Here is a 17,715-nt window from a genome sequence, read left to right on the forward strand (position 1 = left end):
CTCCTTAATGTCCCTTGTTATTATTTGTTGGGCCACAGCATACCCACTCCTGTCTTTAAAGGTGTACACATTTTAGGGAGCCTAAGCCAATGAATGGCATCCAAACCAAAGCCATGCAAATAAACCCACAAGTACCAGCCATTACCAGACTGCCTGCCCATCCATGCCAACACTGCAGAGTGCAATGCAAGGTGTCAACTTGGCTTGTTTGGCTGCTATCCATGCTATGACCATGAAGGTTTTACGTGACACTCTCCCATCTGGCATCTTCCTAAAGTAATAACAATCATAACAGCTTTTGTACATCTAGGCTGGTTGCCAGAAAGCTATTTAACTTTGCCACAGCAGAGGCAGATTTAGGGGAGTGCACTGGGCAAGGAGCCTTTGGGACGCCACAACTATGATGTTGAATGAAAGGTGAGACACGGGAGGGTGAATTTTGGCATCGCTGAAATTTGAGGCGCCAAGGTCTGCCGCTGGCCGTAGAGCATCAGACAAGTGAATTCCATCAGACATGATGCTGCTATCAAAAGCTACCAGAATGTGGAAGAATACAAAAGAGATTCAACCACAGACTTGCCAGCTCTTGCAATTTAAGACTTCAAGGATGATCTCATTTTCACCCAAGTAAACCAGGTTAGCAAAGGCTAACTTGAATGACTTGAATGCACAAACCAGCCATTACAGTTCCAACACCACAGACATAATTTTTGCATCAGTACCGTATCAATACACAATACTTTTTGATGAAGACAGTTCACACATTCAATGCTTGTGGCAAAGAAATCAAGTGATAGACAAGCATGTTGGAGCTGGTTCTGCAATGTTGCATCATGCAACACAAATGTGCCTCTGCAGGGGGCAGGGAGACAGGCACTGCATGCCTGCTGTGAGCCCCACCTATAGGAGAAGCATGGACCACTCTAGCCAAAACATCGCTTAATCTCCTCCTCATTTTCCCCAAGAAGCAACAGGAGTTTTGCAAATGTTGGATAGGGCAACTGCAATTAACATGCTGGAGCCTCTCTCCCTCTCTTTGACACAACACATTCTTGGGCTCCTATTTCAGCAATTTAAACTATGCAACAACAAGCCTCAACAAGTTAGCCCTCTTGGAGAATTAACACAGCTCAGCAAAACAAACTCCTTGTTTTCAAAATGTGAATATGAGGTGAGGCTTTGATCACACAAAACTTGCATCCAGATGTATAGACAGACAGACTGACACACGAAACCTCACTAAATCCCCTGCCATGTGAAGTACAGCCGTGAGCATTCATTTTGTCCTGAAAACACTTACATTGGGTGGTTTCCATGTGGGTGAAACACAATGGCCTTAGGCCACTGTGAGAAACTAATCCTAATTGTAGTTTTCTGCTTCGGCAGCTATGCCTCTTGGACAGAAATATCTACAAAGGTCTCATAAGTTTATATGGCTAGCGATGGGGGAGCTGATGATGACTGAAGCATGGAACTACATAGTGTACTGGATGGGGCGAATTGCATGGGCCTCTCTCACCAAAAGGTGGTCCAAACTGATAAATCAAGGGAAGGACCTGAAATATCACTGCATGTGGCCACATCCCTCAAATCCCCCATGACTACTGAGAACTCCAGGATTGACTCCTGAATACCAGCCTACTTGTGGAGACAAAACGAGACACATAAAACCTATGCATGGTGTTTGAAAACTGCAGAAGTAAAGTACTCCTGAAAAATCCCTACAGGAGTACCTTGGACACCTTTGCTCATGTGTATGGAATTAGGTAATTGTAGACTCTGGACTAAATGGTTGGGAACAGGGTGTTTTAAAAAGCAGATTTTCCAACTACACAAATTCCCCATAAGACATCCCACACTAAAAAGAAAGAAAGAAAATTATATGACATAATTAGGCTAGGAGGCTAGAGGTCCTCCAATCCCAATCAAATCCTTTAAATACAACAATAACCTACAAATAATCCTGCATGCAAAGAATAACCACACACACAACAGAAATCAGAACATTTCATCATCTACCCCAGTGGTCTTAAACTGCTCTAGACTTGAGACTCACCTCTGATTCCCAATCTGCAAAATGGGACCCAACTGTACATTTTCGCTCTTGATTTATAAACAGTGCTAGCAATGTATTACTATTCATTCTAAAATGGCAACTCACAAAGCACTATTCTTAGCTTTGCTTTAGCATTAGTACTAAATGAAAACCAGTGATGCTGACATTTCATCTTAGCTGAAAGGCCAAGAAGCGACTGACAAAGTCACAATTTCACTCTGACACCTGGGCATGTTTCTCCTAGATGATGATGATGATGATGATGATGATTAGGGTTACCATGGTTGGTACCAAATAGCAGGAAGCAGATGACAGCATCAGTTGCCAATTCTGGGTATCATTTACTAACCAAAATCCTACACTTTGGTGATGTTAGTTATTGAAAGTGTACTTGCGTCACATTAGAGCTCAATGAATTGTTTCTGGAACTCATATCTTAATTCCAGAGACTGTGTACAGCGTATAGTGACTGTATCCACTATATACCCTCAGAATTTTGGGTGGAAATAGGAACCAAAACTTGTAATTTACTGTTTTGCACATTGCATAACAACTCCTTTGCTATAAGCAAATTTTATTGTTTGACCTTTATAAAATAATAATAATTAAAAAATTGTGCAACAGTTGGAACTACGTCAGTGGAATTTTCTTACTAACCTCTCAATCAGTTTCAGCATTTTTTAAATGCCTCCAATATCTTAACAGTCAAAAATTGTAAAATTTCTTCCTGGCATTGAGGTTTTTCATTAAAGCAACTGAACACATCTATAAGGTATGCCAATCTTAAAAAGCCACATTTATGAGTTGTCAAATAAAAAAAGCCTATGTCGGTGATTTATTTCTCAAAAACTTCAGAACTTCATGCTGAAGCACTTGTGATCACTTTTACGTGTAACAACAGTTTTGTGTTCAGAGCCCATTTCTTTGCTGAGAACTTCTATCCAGAGTACTAGCTTTAAATTTCGATTTCTGCACATTTTCCTAGAACAGAATTAAGGATTTCACTCATGTTTGGTCCAGTCATACTGAGCTGGATTACAACATGGTGGTGGCACAGCTTTGTTGCAACCCACCTGGTGTGGCCTCAGGACCCACCTGTGGGTCCCAACTGACAGGTAGAAGACTATGACTAGCCCATGCCAACATATAAACAGAACAAACACCCTGAACAGGAGCATAGAAAGCTGCTTTATACAGAGACAGGCCATTGATCCATCTAGCTCAGTACCGCCTCCACTGACTGGCAGCAGCTCTCCAGGGTCCCAGGCAGGGGTTTTCCCAGGGATTGAACCTGGGGCTTTCTGTACGCAGAGCTGGTGCTCTACCAGTGAGCCCCAAGCCTTTCCCCTTGTAAAACTTTACATAAAAACCCAGAATGCTTGGTTCGCCAGCTTGCAAATAAATCTATCCTGTTAAGGTGGAGAACATTATCAACAAGTAGAAACCCTTAAGATTTTTTATTCCAAGCACAGAAGTCCCACCAACATACACAAAACTTGGAAACCACTTACCAGTACCAGCTCTTATGCTGCTGTTGTGCTGAGTGTCGCCCATTCTGTGACATTTGCTTATAAAAGGAAATAATGAGTGCAAAGGGGTTGTATGTTTTTTTGGTAGACTTCTTTGCTGGCCAAGAGATCAGGAAACGGCCTTAATCTCCACTTAGCAGGGGGCTTCACTGCTGCAAACAAGCCAGGTTTAAGCTGTTCATTAAAGGGTAATCAGGTAGCTTTTCCCCCTTCTTCTTCTTTTTTTTTTTTTTGCAGCAGAGGGTAGAAGAGTGGCCACTGCTGCTGAGAGGCAAGGGTACCAACCAAGCTGTGAACCAGGAGGCCCAGAGTTCACATTTTACTTTGCCAGTGAACACACTAGATGGCTCTTTAGGACCACATTTCCCAACAAAAGTGGTTTCACTGAGCACCCTCCAGACATAGGAAAAACAAAACAGAAAAGCATCCATCGGAGATGGCAAAGCCAGAGTGGCTGGGGAAACCAGCCAGATGGGCAGGGTGTGTGTGTGTGTGTGTGTGTGTGTATAAAATAAAATAAAATAATGATGATGATGATGCGAGGAACTCTTCTTTTTATTTTCCTTCTCAGAATCTACCCGCTCCCCAAGAGTACAGTTCCTATTTATTTTCCATAGCTGGTGGGAAAAGCTGCAGGGATGTATATAAGGACATAAGAGCTTTCTGGACCAGGCCAATGACCCACCTAGTCCAGCATCCTGTTCTCAGTGGCCAAACAAATGCCTGTGGGAAATCCACAAGCAGAATCTGAACACAAAAGCACTACCTTTTCCCGTGGCTTCCTGCAACTGTTATTCAGAAGCATTGCTGCCTCCAACTGTAGAGGCAGAGCATGGCCATCATGGCTAGCAGTCATCAATAGCCTCCTCCATGAATTGGTCTAATCCTCTTTTAAAGCCATCTAGGTTGGTGACCGTCACTGTCTCCTGTGGCAGGAAGTTCCAAAGTTTAGCTATGCACTTTCTAAGAAATGCTTTGGTTTTATCTTCCAACATTCAGCTTCACTGGGTGTCCATGAGTTCTAACTGTTAGGCGAGAAAGAAAAGATGTTCTCTATCCACATAATTTTATAAACTTCTATGAGGTCACCTCTTATGCTGCAATGTTTCTTCCTAGGGGAGTCACTTCCATCCCCTTCATCATTTTGGTTGCCTTTTTCTGAACCTTTTTCAACTTTACAATATCCTTTTTGAGGTGAGGCAACCAGAACTGGACACAGTAAAATGGTCAAGGAACAGCTGTAGCTCAATGGCAGAGCACCTTCTTTGCACACAGGAAGTCCCAGGTTCAACCCACAGCTTCTCCAGATGGTGCTAGAATGTCCCCTGCCTGAAACCCTGGAGAGCAGCTGCCAGTCAGTGTAAATAATACTGAGTTATATGAACCAATGGTCAGACTTAGCACAAGGCAACTGCATTAGCAGGCAATCTTCCAGCTGCAAATTACAACATCCTTGAAGGCTATAATACTGTTTGCTCATCACACAAGTCCTTTCTCCAAGTCTTCCAATACACTTGAAAAGTCCAGATATAATTACATGACTGCTCATTTACCTGACTGAGTTGGAAGACATTAGAAAATTAAGAGGACACCCCCCCCCTTGGATGTGACAGGCAGGATTTTCAAAACTTTGCCACCACCTCCTCCCCCAGAACAAACGTAATAGGCTAGTTTCTAGAGTCCTGTTTTCCAGATCTTCCTTGCCTCAGAGAATTAGGTGGGGGGTGGGGGATCATAGAATCATAGAGTTGGAAGAGACCACAAGGGCCATCGAGTCCAACCCCCTGCCATGCAGGAAACATCATCAGAGCACTCCTGACATATGGCTGTCAAGCCTCTGCTTAAAGACCTCCAAAGAAGGAGACTCCACCACACTCCTTGGCAGCAAATTCCACTGTCGAACAGCTCTTACTTTGCCTCAGGCCTCACAAGGCTGTTGAAAGGGTTACGGAGATGAACATGAAGCACTTGGAAGATTAGAAAGTGCTTTATAAATGCAAAGTAATAGTATTATAATCTTTACTAATAACTAGGGCTGCATAGAGATGTGGAGGCTAGGGGAGGAGTGGCAGGAGGAATAGGCAATTCCTCCTCCCACCCCCACCCCCCCAGCCTTTGCAGCTCTAGCAATGAATGGTCAATTCATTTGTTAGTTCAAATGAGAAAAAAACATTTTGACCTAGCTAAGAAAATGTCCCAAATTAATTGATCAATATATATATATTTAACTTAATTATTTTTAATGCAAAAGAAACATTTATTATTATTACTACTACTTTAGAATGAGCTTTTCTGTTCAAACACCAGGCATCTCCAGGTAGGGCAGAGAAAGACTTCTTCCCAAAACCTTGGATAACTGCTGCCACAAAGCTAGTGAAGATACCACAAAGCTATATGGCCCAATGGCCTGACTCGGTATTAGGCAGATATCTACGTTCCTAATAATCTAATGCGACTTGGAATCAGTAGCAGCCCAAGAATGTTACACGCAACATCCGTTAGCTACAGCCTGCCCACACACATCTGTCTGTAGATGGCAGAAGAGCTAGGTCAGAAGATGAGGGAGCTTCCTCATCAGTTTGCACTCTTCAAGCTGTCAATGAAATCCAGCCCCACCATATGCCTCTTTCCCTTTGATCTGCCTACCCCAGGGTCCAGATGGGACAGCCATTTTCAGTTTTCTTAGCAACTTTCAATCTCTGCTGCTAGGCTCTGTGCAGGCAGGCCACAAGGTGGTCAGAGGCTGGGCCAACAGGCATGGCCCCACCCTACCAGACATTGAACTGTACATACCATGAACCTGTGTGCAGAGATAGGGTGAACACTTTTCTGCCCAAGGGAAAGCTGCCTTGTAGGCAGCCTTCTGGGGGGCATGTACCAGTGGTGAAATGGGGCAGAACAAATGTAATATGCTAGTTTCTACATAAATGTACACACCCTTCTCCAACCAGGCAAGCAAAAGGCATTATCAGCCTCAAGCTAGCCACCGCAGTATAACCAACCTCCAGATGAGTTTCCCAAAGCTCTGACGCATTTCAGCTCTGTGTATTTAAAACCTCTACTTCCAAAACAAGTGTGACCAAGCAAGTTACACACATCATGTTTAAAAAGTTAAAAATGGTTCCTCACATGATTCCTAACCCATAGTTCATAAGATTATTATTTTTTTAAATTGAAAGATATTGATATAAGAAGAACCCATTTGATTGCTGGACTGAAAAGGCCAGCCTCCAGTACCTTGGAGGGTTTACATCTGATTGCATTAATGCTGCCATGTCTGCAAACTAAAAGAATTTATGCACCTGGCAATCAGACAGTAAAGTCAACAGTGGCACACTCCCAAACTAGGTCAGCAACAGCCTGCCTTATTAGCGGTTTCAGATCAACAAACAAAAGTTATTGGAAGATACACAACTTTCTGCAGGACACCAAATGCAGCTTTGTCACACTTGAGTTGGCAAAATACAAAAATGACACTGGTTCTCTTTGTAGAGGAGAAGTAATCATTTTATAATGCAACCTTATGCATGTTTACTTACCCTAGCTGTGACGCAGTCAGCCCAGAACACAGGAAACTGTCTTATATCAAGTTAAACCATTGGTCAATCTATCTCAGTTTTGTCTGCACAGATTGACATTGGTTTTAGACAGGAGTCTCTCCCCAGTTCTACTCGGAGATGTCAGTGATTGAACCTGGAACTTCTGACTGCAAAACAGATACTCTAGCACTAAGCTGTGGCCCTTCCCCATCACCCTCCCCAGACTGAAAGCTGGGGTGGAGAGGAGATTGTTCCTGATCTCTCATGGAGGTATAACAAAAAAGCCAGTGACAACAGGAGTAACCAAGGTCTTGGCAACCACAAGTTTAACTTGGTTACCAAAACCAGCCAAAAAATGGCAGCTCCCTATACACAGGTAAGTGTGCATAAGGACTGTATTGCTTCAGACCCCAAAGGGGCGGGAGATATCATAGTTGACAACCCAGCTCAGGAGGAAAATAATATTTAAAAGAGCAAAGAAACACAAGGCACATTGGTGCAAACCAGGAAATAAATTGCTCTGGGGGGGGGGAAGAAAAGTTAAATGTTGATGCACACAGAGAAGTTGGGTCTTTGAAGGTGCAGCAAGCTGAGACAAAGCCTCATCTGTCTTCAGAGGCTTCCATGCAGCAACAGGGAGAAAGCTTTTGAAATTAATCTTATTAAAGCAGCACATCCAAGTCACCCAGAGATTTAGTATTTCATATGATCGCCTGAATTTCTGCCAACAAATAATAATAATGATGATGATGATGAATAAACCTTTATTGTCACTACACCACCTGTGTGCAGTGAAATTAAACGAGCCCGCCACCCATACACTCAGTCTTGTTCGCACTCTGTGTGCTTCTCAGAAGTCAATTACACCACTATTTTTTTCCATTCAGCAGCCCAACAGCCCTTGGATAAAAAATGTTCTTTAACCTGTTGGTACGGCTGACTATACTTCTGTATCTCCTGCCCGAAGGTAGGAGATTAAAGAAGTGCTGGCCAGGGTGACTCATCCCTAAGTATTTTCCTCGCTCTCCTGAGGCAGCGGACTCCCACAATGTCATCTAGTGAACTCTGAGGACAGCCCATGATGTCATGTGCTGTATTTGCCACCCTCTGTAGGGACTTCCTGTCCGTGGCTGTCAAACCAGCGTACCACACTGTTATACAGTATGAAAGGACACAGTAGAATGCACACAGTAGAAGGAGATCATCAATTTTTGTTTGACATTGTCGCAAGACCCTGAGGAAATGGGAGTCTCTGTTGGGCCTTCCTAACCAACCAACAGCAGCTGATTCACACTCCACAACTGCCACAGAACTCTCTGGAACTCTCTAGGCTCAGCCATAGCACCCTCAAACCTGATTGGCTCAGAGAGAGAAGCTGCCTTACACCAGAGCAGATGATTTGTGCATCTAGTGCAGTGTTCTTTGATCTGATTGGCAGCTGCTTTCCAGCTCATCTGGCACAAAAGGGTCTTCCTGACCACCTAAGACCCCTTTAAGTGAAGATTCCAGGGACAAACTATATGATCTGTCACTGAGCTATGCTCCATCCCTCCCCACAGCAACGGTTTTTCTTTGGACACATAACCATTGCAATTGTCTTAGTACTGTCTTAGTATTGTATTATTATTTCATTGCAACTTGCCCTGAGACCTTATTATGGTGAAAGGTGGGTAAGAGTCAGTAAGTATCATTGGTTAGGGTGTGTTGAACTAGGCCTGGGAGATAGGGGTTCAAATCCCAGGTGACCTTGGGCCAGTCACCATCTTGCAGCCTAACCTTCCTTACAGTGTTGTTGTTGTGAGGATAAAATGGGGGAGGAAGAGAACTCTGATGCACACCACTTCGAGCTTCTCGGAGGAAAGGTAGGGTATAAATGCAATAAATAAATAAACAAATTCCCACAGAAAAAATAGCTTCTTCTGCTGCTTCTTCTTCGCTTCCCCTCCCACCCAAACTCTCATCTGGTATCGTTTATAATTTTGTTCATCACATTTCTGCATTCCAAAATATCTTCAAAGACCTCACGTTAACAAATACAGTGGTGCCTCACAAGACGAAAAGAATCCATTCTGTGATTCTCTTCGTCTAGCGGTTTTTTCGTCTTGCGAAGCAAGCCCATTGACGGATTGACGGATTAGCGCTATTAACGGCTTATCTGCTGATCGGATCAGCTGATAAGCGGCTTAGCGGCTTAGAAAAAGGGGGGGAGGAGGAAAAACACCAGCAGGAACTCGCAAGACATTGTCGTCTTGCGAAGCAAGCCCATAGGAAATTAATTCGTTTTGCGAAGCACCTCCAAAACGGAAAACTCATTCATCTAGCGAGTTTTCCGTCTTGCGAGGCATTCGTCTTGCGGGGCACCACTGTATGAGATTCTTCCCATTTTATCATCACAACAAGTCTCTGAGGAATAAAGGAAGAAGGCAGTGGCTGGCCCAAGGTTTTCCAGTAAACTCCTTTGGGAGGAAGGGCAGGATATAAATGAACAAATGAATAAATAAACTTTGCAACTAATGCAGGGACTGAAAATGAAGTGTTCTCCCCCCCCAAACCCCCCCCACACTTTTAGTTTGCTGTTGGATCTACTACTGGAGAACATCCATGGATGTGCCTGACATACATTTAGGCCTGTTTGCCTTCTCACTGGTCAAAAATATTGTTCATAGCATCAGGAACCTATGTGTACCCAACTACTGCTGTACATATGTGACAACAATGACATGGCACATACGTACATGCAAACATTTCAGCGACACTGGGTCACTCTAGTTGCAGGGGACCCTACAGCCAATGTTACCGATACTCCTTCTGTTGCCCCATGGCCTCTGCAGCAATGGGCTGATTTATTACATTTCTAACATGGATGGCGCTGTGCGTTAAACCACAGAGCTTAGGACTTGCCAATCAGAAGGTCAGCGGTTCGAATCCCTGTGACGGGGTGCGCTGCTGTTGCTCAGTCCCAGCTCCTGCCAACCTAGCAGTTCGAAAGCAAGTGCAAGTAGATAAATAGGTACCGCTCCGGCGGGAAGATAAACAGCATTTCCGTGTGCTGCTGTGGTTCGCCAGAAGCGGCTTATTCATGCTGGCCACATGACCTGGAAGCTGTACATCGGCTCCCTCGGCCAATAAAGCGAGATGAGCAGCCACGACTGGACCTAATGGTCAGGGGTCCCTTTACCTTTACTATCCCACATTTACTCCAAGGAGCTGAAGGTGGCCGCACATGGTTCCCTCCCTCTCCAGTTTATCCTCACAACAACCCTGTGAGGTAGGTTAGACTGAGAGGCAGTGACTGGCCCAAGGCCACCCAGTAAGCTTCTGGGTAGGGAGTAGGGATCTGAACCCTGGTATCCCAGGTCCTACTTTAAAGAAAAAATGAAAATCTGGGGTTGTACCCAATATTAGTTCTACTCAGAGTAGGACCCATTGAAACTAATGAAATCAGTGGGTCTACTTTAAGTGGAACTTATCTGGATACAGTCCTTGGTACAGGACACTAGAAGCTCCAACAGCAACCTAGGTCTTGGCTTGCTTTTGGAATTCTGCAACAAGAAAATTCTGCAACTGAAATAAATTATGAAATAATAACCCATTGTGCATAAACGATGGTGAAAGGCAAAGAGCCCTACAAGGCATGAATGGGGTGTGATTGCCTGGTGTGGCCATCACTGGCAAATATGCCAATGCAATGCATTGAGTGTTTGCAGATCTGTCAAACTTCCATATCTGACCTGCTGAACACCAGGCAAGATCACGCCCCAAGTTATTTACACAGCGGTTTTATATCTCATTCCTGCTCTCTGTCTAATCTAGGTATTTTAAAGCCCTCTACCTCTGCAGGACTAAGTGCAGGAATGACCACAAGAGGAAAAGCAAACAGCAGCCGGAGATTAGAGAGTTTAAACTTTAAAGAACAGAGAACCACAAGTTTATGTCAACAAAAGAGAAAGCACTTGGTTAAACAGTTCTATTATCTACAACACAGACCTCAGCATTTAAGTCAATGGGGTAGTTTCAGAGTTCCATTCAGGGAACAAGGGGCCCTTGACTCCCACTTCTCTGCTCCCAAGGACTGGGTGAACCCTTCAAATCAGCACCCGGTGGTGGCACTGAAGGAATAATTGAAAATGCTCCATGTCCTTCCATTTCTGTTTGCTGAAGGGCTCCATCAGATCCAAGCCACTCTCTTTAGCACCAGAGTCCCCACTTTCTTAAAATGCAAAATCCATATTATTATTCAAACAAATGAATAACAGGACTCCATCAGGATGTTGTGGACCCTTAAGTTGTGTAAGGCAAATGTTCATATAAATCTGAACAGGAACTTGCAGCATCACAGGCTGAAATCTTGAGCACAGGAAAAATAAAAACAACAAATAACTAAATATATATTTTTAGAATTGCCAACCCTTCTGCAGCCTCAGAATTTAACACAAGTGCTTTTAAAACATGATCTGTCATTGTTGCTTTTTAAAAAATCCTGGACAGCCTGACTTTCAAAAACAAGCTGCAGCAGTTCCCTGATGTTTCCTCCACCCATTAAAATAGCCGCTCACTAGGCCTGTAGTGAGCAGCCTTCGACTAAATGCTTCCAACTTTGCAGTTTACCAAGTAATTGTTGAAAAGGCTACCACCGCCCAAGCTTCAGCAAATGGGCGCACTTATGTTCTGCTGATCGGCATCCAAACCAAATGTCTGACGGCACCAAGCTAAATAAGAAACCAGCTGAGTTGAGCTAAGACTGCCAGAAGACCAGTGGCAGAGAGTCCTGCATAAATTGAAGCTTATGGACAACCTTTAGATATAACCGCAAGCATTTCTTTAAAAATAAATAAATTATTACACTTATTCTTCCAAGGAGCTTAAGACTGTAGGAAGGACCACAGTTCAGAAGGTTGCAGGTTCAATCCCCAGCATCTCTAGGCAGAGCTGGGAGAAGCTCCTGTCTGAAACTCTGGGGAGCCACTGCCAATCAGTGTAGACAATATGGAGCTAGATGGACCAATGGTCTCATTCAGTGTAAGGCAGCTTCCTATCTTCCTAAGGCAGCGTGCATGGTTCTCCTTATAGCTCCACCTTGAATGACTGACTGACTGACTGACTGGTTACTTTGGTACTCAACAATAGTCCTGCTCAGAATAGACCCAGAAAAGCCAATGGAAACAACTAACTTGGATGGTTATTTTTACTGGGTCTACTACTCTGTGTAGGACTTAGCTGACCACAACCCTGAGTTTAGTTTGTTGAACTGATAAATTGGTTCCCACAATATAATACAATGCCCTAAAACAATTTGCAATAGTATTAGACTTGGATATTACTTCATACTAAAAAGTCTCAAACAGATTTACAATATATGCTTTGCAATAAAACCGAATTTTTTAAAAAAACTGTTGAGGTAGGTTAGGCTTTGAGTGTTTTGCAGACCAATGCTCACACAACAAACTTCATGGCCATGTGGGAAAATCTGAACCCAAATCCTTATCTCAACATTCTAACCCCCTGTGTCACTGCAATACCCAGTACAAAAGGCTATCCAGATCAAGGGTTACAAGATTAAGTTCTTACCCTCATTCTGCCCATTAGACATCGCTGCTCTAAACACAGGTCACTCCACTGCATGGCCCCACGTACACTAACTGGACTCATTTTGCACCTGGTTCTGATTGGTGGCCCCTGGTGTCCTAGTAAAAGACTACAACATAGATCCTGCAAGCCTGATTTACATCATCAAATGCAGCTGAGCAGCCTAGAGGACTGAGCAATAAGCTCTCTCACACCCGACTTTAGGTGAATATCATTAGCCAATTAAATCAATCAAAGCAGCTCCACTCCTGAACCCTACTCCGAACCATGATTGGTTTGGTTGCAGAAGATGCACGTCATGATGACTCCCTGGAGCTGCATTACATTTAAATCAATGCATACCAAAAATGACCATTTTAAACAGGTGTCTGAAACAAGAAAGCATTTCCTTCTGACTCCCAATGATTAAGATAGTAACTCTGGTCATATAAAACCAACCTTCACCACCCTTGCGGTCCTCTGAATGCTTTGGACTACAACTTTCATCAGCTCTAACCAGCATGGCCAATGGACTCGGAGGACATCAGGGTGGAGAAGACAGCTGTAACCATTCCATTGCATTTCCCTGTAATAAGACAGTGCCACCCTATTAGGGGAGAGTTCTTGAGATCATTTTCTAAGGCATCTGAAAAAAAGGGCTGAGGCCTTATGACTAACATGGCTCTTCCACCCCAACATCAACAGGCTCCCTATTCATGAAAATGTGAATTGAAGTGGCAGGGTGGGTGAAAGCACTTTGAGCCTTTTGGCTATTTCCATGGAGAAGGAAGAATCAGAAGAATGAGGGAGTGGGGAGGAACTTTAGGAAAAAAAACCCTCTGGCATACACAGGGCCTTTTTAGATTTAGGAGTCTCCAAAATAGCAGTTCCCTTGGCTTTTTTTTTTTTAACCTGGGAAGTATTTCCACAAAACATACGGTAAGTCCCACTGAGCGTTCAAAGAGGCTGACTCTCTGGTGTTTTTAGGACTGAAGCTTTCGTTTCTCATATTTGTACACATCCCAGCTGTTCTTCATTTTAAGGAGTGAAACTTTGTGGAACATTACAGATTAACGGAACTGTATAGTAAAGAAGAGCAGACAGAAAGGAACTGCATAGCCCATCAGATCAGTGCTTCATTTCAAGAAAGATAGATGCCAGATTCTGTTTGGTCTGGAAATAAGGCCCCATCTGCCCTACGCATTTAGAGCAGCATCATAGCACTATAAACAGTCATGGCTTCCCCCATAGAATCCAGGGAACTGTAGTTTGTTAAGGATACTGAGAATTGTTAGGAGACTACTGATCCCCCCACAGAGCTACAATCCCCTCAGAGTTCCCTGGGAAGAGTGACTGGTTGTTAAACTACACTGGAAATGAGAAACCAGGGTTCAGATCCCTGGTTGTCTAGAAAGCTACGAAGTGGCCTAGCCTCCCCTACAGTGTTTCACTATGCCTACCTCAGTGTTGCAAGAGAACACCACTCTGGGTATCCTGGATAGGGAAGAGGGGAAGAACAGGATACAGATATAATAGGCACATTTTATTTACTTCAATATTTATAAGACCAGGTCCACCCAAAGCATGATTTTATATGGCCGGGTGGAGTCCAACAACGTCTGGAGGGCCAAATCTACTTTGACACAGGTGTGTGGAAGTGGGAGGTCACTTGTCACAGCGTTAAGCTCAGCATTAAGATGCATGAGCTAAAACTCCTCCTCTCTTGGAAGGTACAAATATTTAATTGGCTTTTTCATCCTGTCACTTTCCTGCCAAACCTAGCCTTCTGCCAAGCATATGTCTATCAGCAGATATCTATTAACCACAGCAGATAAGAGCATTACAAGAAGCCCTGCCGCATCAGGTCTAAAGTCCATCTAGTGCATCCTGGAGCTACGGGGAACCAGCCTGTTCCAGCATATGCACAATTCAAGGACAGCTATCATGCCTTCCTCTAGACCAGTGTTTTTGGACTACAACTCCCATCATCCCTAGCTAGCAAGACCAGTGGTCAGGGATGATGGGAACTGCAGTTCAAAAACAGCTGAGGGCCCAAGTTTGGGGAAACCCTGCTCTAGACCTTCCCTGAGCTAGGCTGAACATACCCAGCTTTTCCAATCCTTCCTCATAGGACCTGCTTTCCAGGCCACTCGCCATCCTTACTGCCCCTCTCTGAACATGCCCCATTGTCATTTGTCTTCTGTTGTTTCTACAATGCCCTGAGATCGTAGGATGAAGAGTGGTCTAAAAGTCTAATGCTAAAAATAATAGCCTTCTTAACTTGATCATAAACAACCTAGCATGAAGAGTGAGCAGCGAGGGAGGTCAAGTTTGCTGATGATGCCCAATTGTCCAGGGTGGTCAAAAGAAAAAGGGTCTGTATGGCACAGATTGAAGACAGGAGTGCCTGGCGTGCTCTGGTCCATGGGATCACGAAGAGTCGGACGCGACTAAACAACCACAATGGCACAGATTAGACCTGGGAGTGAGCTACAAGGCAAAGGCATCTCACTGCCATTCTGCACACACTCAGGAGACACACATTTTCTCCTCCGCAGGGATCAGGAACGTATGGCCCCTCCAGATGTTTTTGGACTGCCAATGCCTATCAGGAATCCAGAAACACCTGAAGAGCCCCACACTGCAGTTCCCTTCCCGGCAGTCGCTGAAGAGCTGAGAACACAAGGCGGAGCCGCCCCCACCACTCTCCACATGCTCAGAGACACCCCTCCTCCGTTACTCTGCACACGCCCTGAGAAACGCCTCTCTTCTCAGCCTTAGGGAGAGCGGCTCTGGAACTCTTCGCATGCTCAGGGACCTTTTCTCCGCGAGCTCCCTCCCACCAGAAGTAACGGGACACAAAAGCGATATCTAGAAAGAGAGAGAGAAAGGCGACTGGAGGGAAGGGGTGGGAGAGGCCGCCGCCGCCGCCGCCGCCACGCACACACCCACAACACGCCAGCCAACTTTGCAGCCGTCGGCCCAACTTTCCCTCCACTCACCGTCGGAGCTGACCGTGTCGTAGGCATCGCGCTGGTGGGAAGCGCGGCGCGCCCCGTCGCCGGGCTCGCTGTAATCCACCCAGCTGAGTCCTTCCAAGTTGTCGTAGTCCGTCCGGTGCTTGTCCTCCACCGGCACGACGGTGAAGTGCGGCATCGTCTCGGCCACGCCGCGGCCCACCTCTCCCTCCGCCTCTGCCTCCGGTGGGGCTTCTCAGGAGCAGGCGGCGCGCGGCGGAGAGAGCAAGAGGCGCGCAGCAGCAGCACCCGTCGCGGGGCCAGGCTGGCATTCCAGCAGCCTTGGGTCACTTCCTCTCAGGAAACCCGGCTCGTCGACTCCACCCATTCCCCCCTCCAGGCTGCAAAAAAAGAAGCTGGGATCACGGGGGGGGGGGCATTCACCACGCCCCCGGGGGTGGGGTCTGTTTCCCCCAGCAAAACGCTGTCGGGGGATGAGTGAGGGGTAGAGAGGAGGAGCACGGTTGCGGGAAACGGAAGAGAAAGGGGGCCAGGACCCCATCTGCCAGCCCGCGACCACTCAACGAGAGGCAAAGATCCCACAAGCAAAGAGCATATATAGAAGTGCTTGGCGTGGGGGTGAGGGGTGTGAACCTGTGGCCGTCTAGATGTTGTCGGATTCCTCCTCCGACCAGCTGCGACCATTGGCCACGCTGGCTGTGGCTAATGGGAAGTGGAAGTCCTACACCAGCTGGAGATGGCCACAGATTTCCCGCCCCCGATCCGGATTGCAACGGTTGTGCCCTTAGGCTTTGGGGCAGAGGTCAAGGCCCCCACACAGCAGGATGTGCAGGAGGCTGAGCCCCCCAAATACAGCAGGGCTGGCTTGCCACATTTTGAAATAATGCACTTTACCAGCTGAAGAGGGGCCCAGAAAGACCATTAAGTCCAGAGTCTTAACTAGTACCCCCCCAACACACAGATGTTTTTGACTACAACTCCCATCAGCCCCAGCCAGTGCTTGCTGGGGCTGATGGGAGCTGTAGTCGAAAACATCTGGGAGGCACCAGATTGGGAGAGCCTGGTCTAAAAAGAATTCAGTGGAGGCTGGTCCATTAGGGGAAAGGAGGTGCTGTCCCACCAACCTTAGTCTTGATTCCCCCAAGCCTGCCGGACTTACAACTTATGACCTGTCCAGAGGATAACCGTCACCATCAGCTGCCTCCTCTTTTAGTCTCCGTGTTCCCCTATTAGAACTCAGCAGGGTGGAGAGTGGGTCAAATCTTGCCTTAGTTGGCGCTGCCTGTCATGGGCTCTGGCTTTGCCTGGCATTAGCTTTGACTCCACCTACCACTGACCTTGCTTTGTGCTCCACCAGACCCAAAGGGCGACAGCCATCACCGAAGAAATTTTAAGTGATGTGTTGCAGCAGACTTCCTAGAATACATTGTCTGAGCAATACTTGCAGTAATTCTGTAAAGTAAGTAAAGTGTAAAGATTGTGCACATCACTTAGTAATTATGCAGGTTTCCAAGGCGTAGCAGACACTGCTCTAGGGCAGTGTTTCCCAACCGGTGTGCCGCGGCACACTACTGTGCCGTGAGACACCGGCTGGTGTGCCGTGGGAGGGAGGCGGGCGAGTCGGGCGGCGAGAGGCGGCGGCGAGGATCCGCGTCGAGCCGGGGGCGGCTCCGCGGTGGTGGTGCCGAGCGGCGGGGCAGCTCGCGCAAAAGGGAGGAGCGCGAGACAGCGGAGGAGGAGGAGGCCGGCATGTCCGGGCAGCAGCAGCAACAGCAGCAGCAGCAACTCCCGGCGACGGCTCCTCCTCCGCCCGCTATCGCCGCCACCACCACAACAGCCGCCGCTGCCTCAGCTGCCGCCGTCCCTCAGTCCCTCGCTCTGCTGCCTCCTCCCACCCCGGCAAGGGGAAGGGAAAAAACGTTCACTTTTGTGCGTCCCCCCCCCCGCGTGACGCTGCGCGCTGACGTCACGGGGCGGGGCTTTAATGGTGGTGTGCCGCGAGATTTTTTTCCGGTAAGCAGGTGTGCCGTTGCCCAAAAACGTTTGGG

The 17,715-nt window shown here is 46.2% G+C and overlaps 1 protein-coding gene across 3 annotated transcripts in view; it reads right to left on the reverse strand.

The window, feature by feature from the left end:
• The window catches only part of SLC12A4 (solute carrier family 12 member 4), a 59,826-nt gene extending 42,942 nt beyond the window's left edge, over positions 1 to 16,884 (reverse strand). The window contains exons 1-2 of one of the 3 annotated variants that reach the window (XM_083514929.1): positions 16,827 to 16,884; positions 15,692 to 16,047 (exon numbers count right to left, since the gene is read on the reverse strand). In XM_083514929.1, the coding sequence (XP_083371055.1) occupies positions 15,692 to 15,845 (154 nt within the window). In that variant the 5' untranslated portion in view covers positions 15,846 to 16,047; positions 16,827 to 16,884. Of the gene's footprint in view, positions 1 to 15,691; positions 16,160 to 16,826 lie in introns of those variants that run through there. The other 2 variants (XR_014528784.1, XM_083514928.1) reach the window with 2 other exon arrangements.
• Between the last annotated feature and the right edge of the window lie 831 nt (positions 16,885 to 17,715).

The sequence above is a fragment of the Podarcis liolepis genome, assembly GCF_965112155.1.
Source record: "Podarcis liolepis genome assembly, chromosome: 7".
Classification (NCBI taxonomy): Eukaryota; Metazoa; Chordata; class Lepidosauria; order Squamata; family Lacertidae; genus Podarcis; species Podarcis liolepis.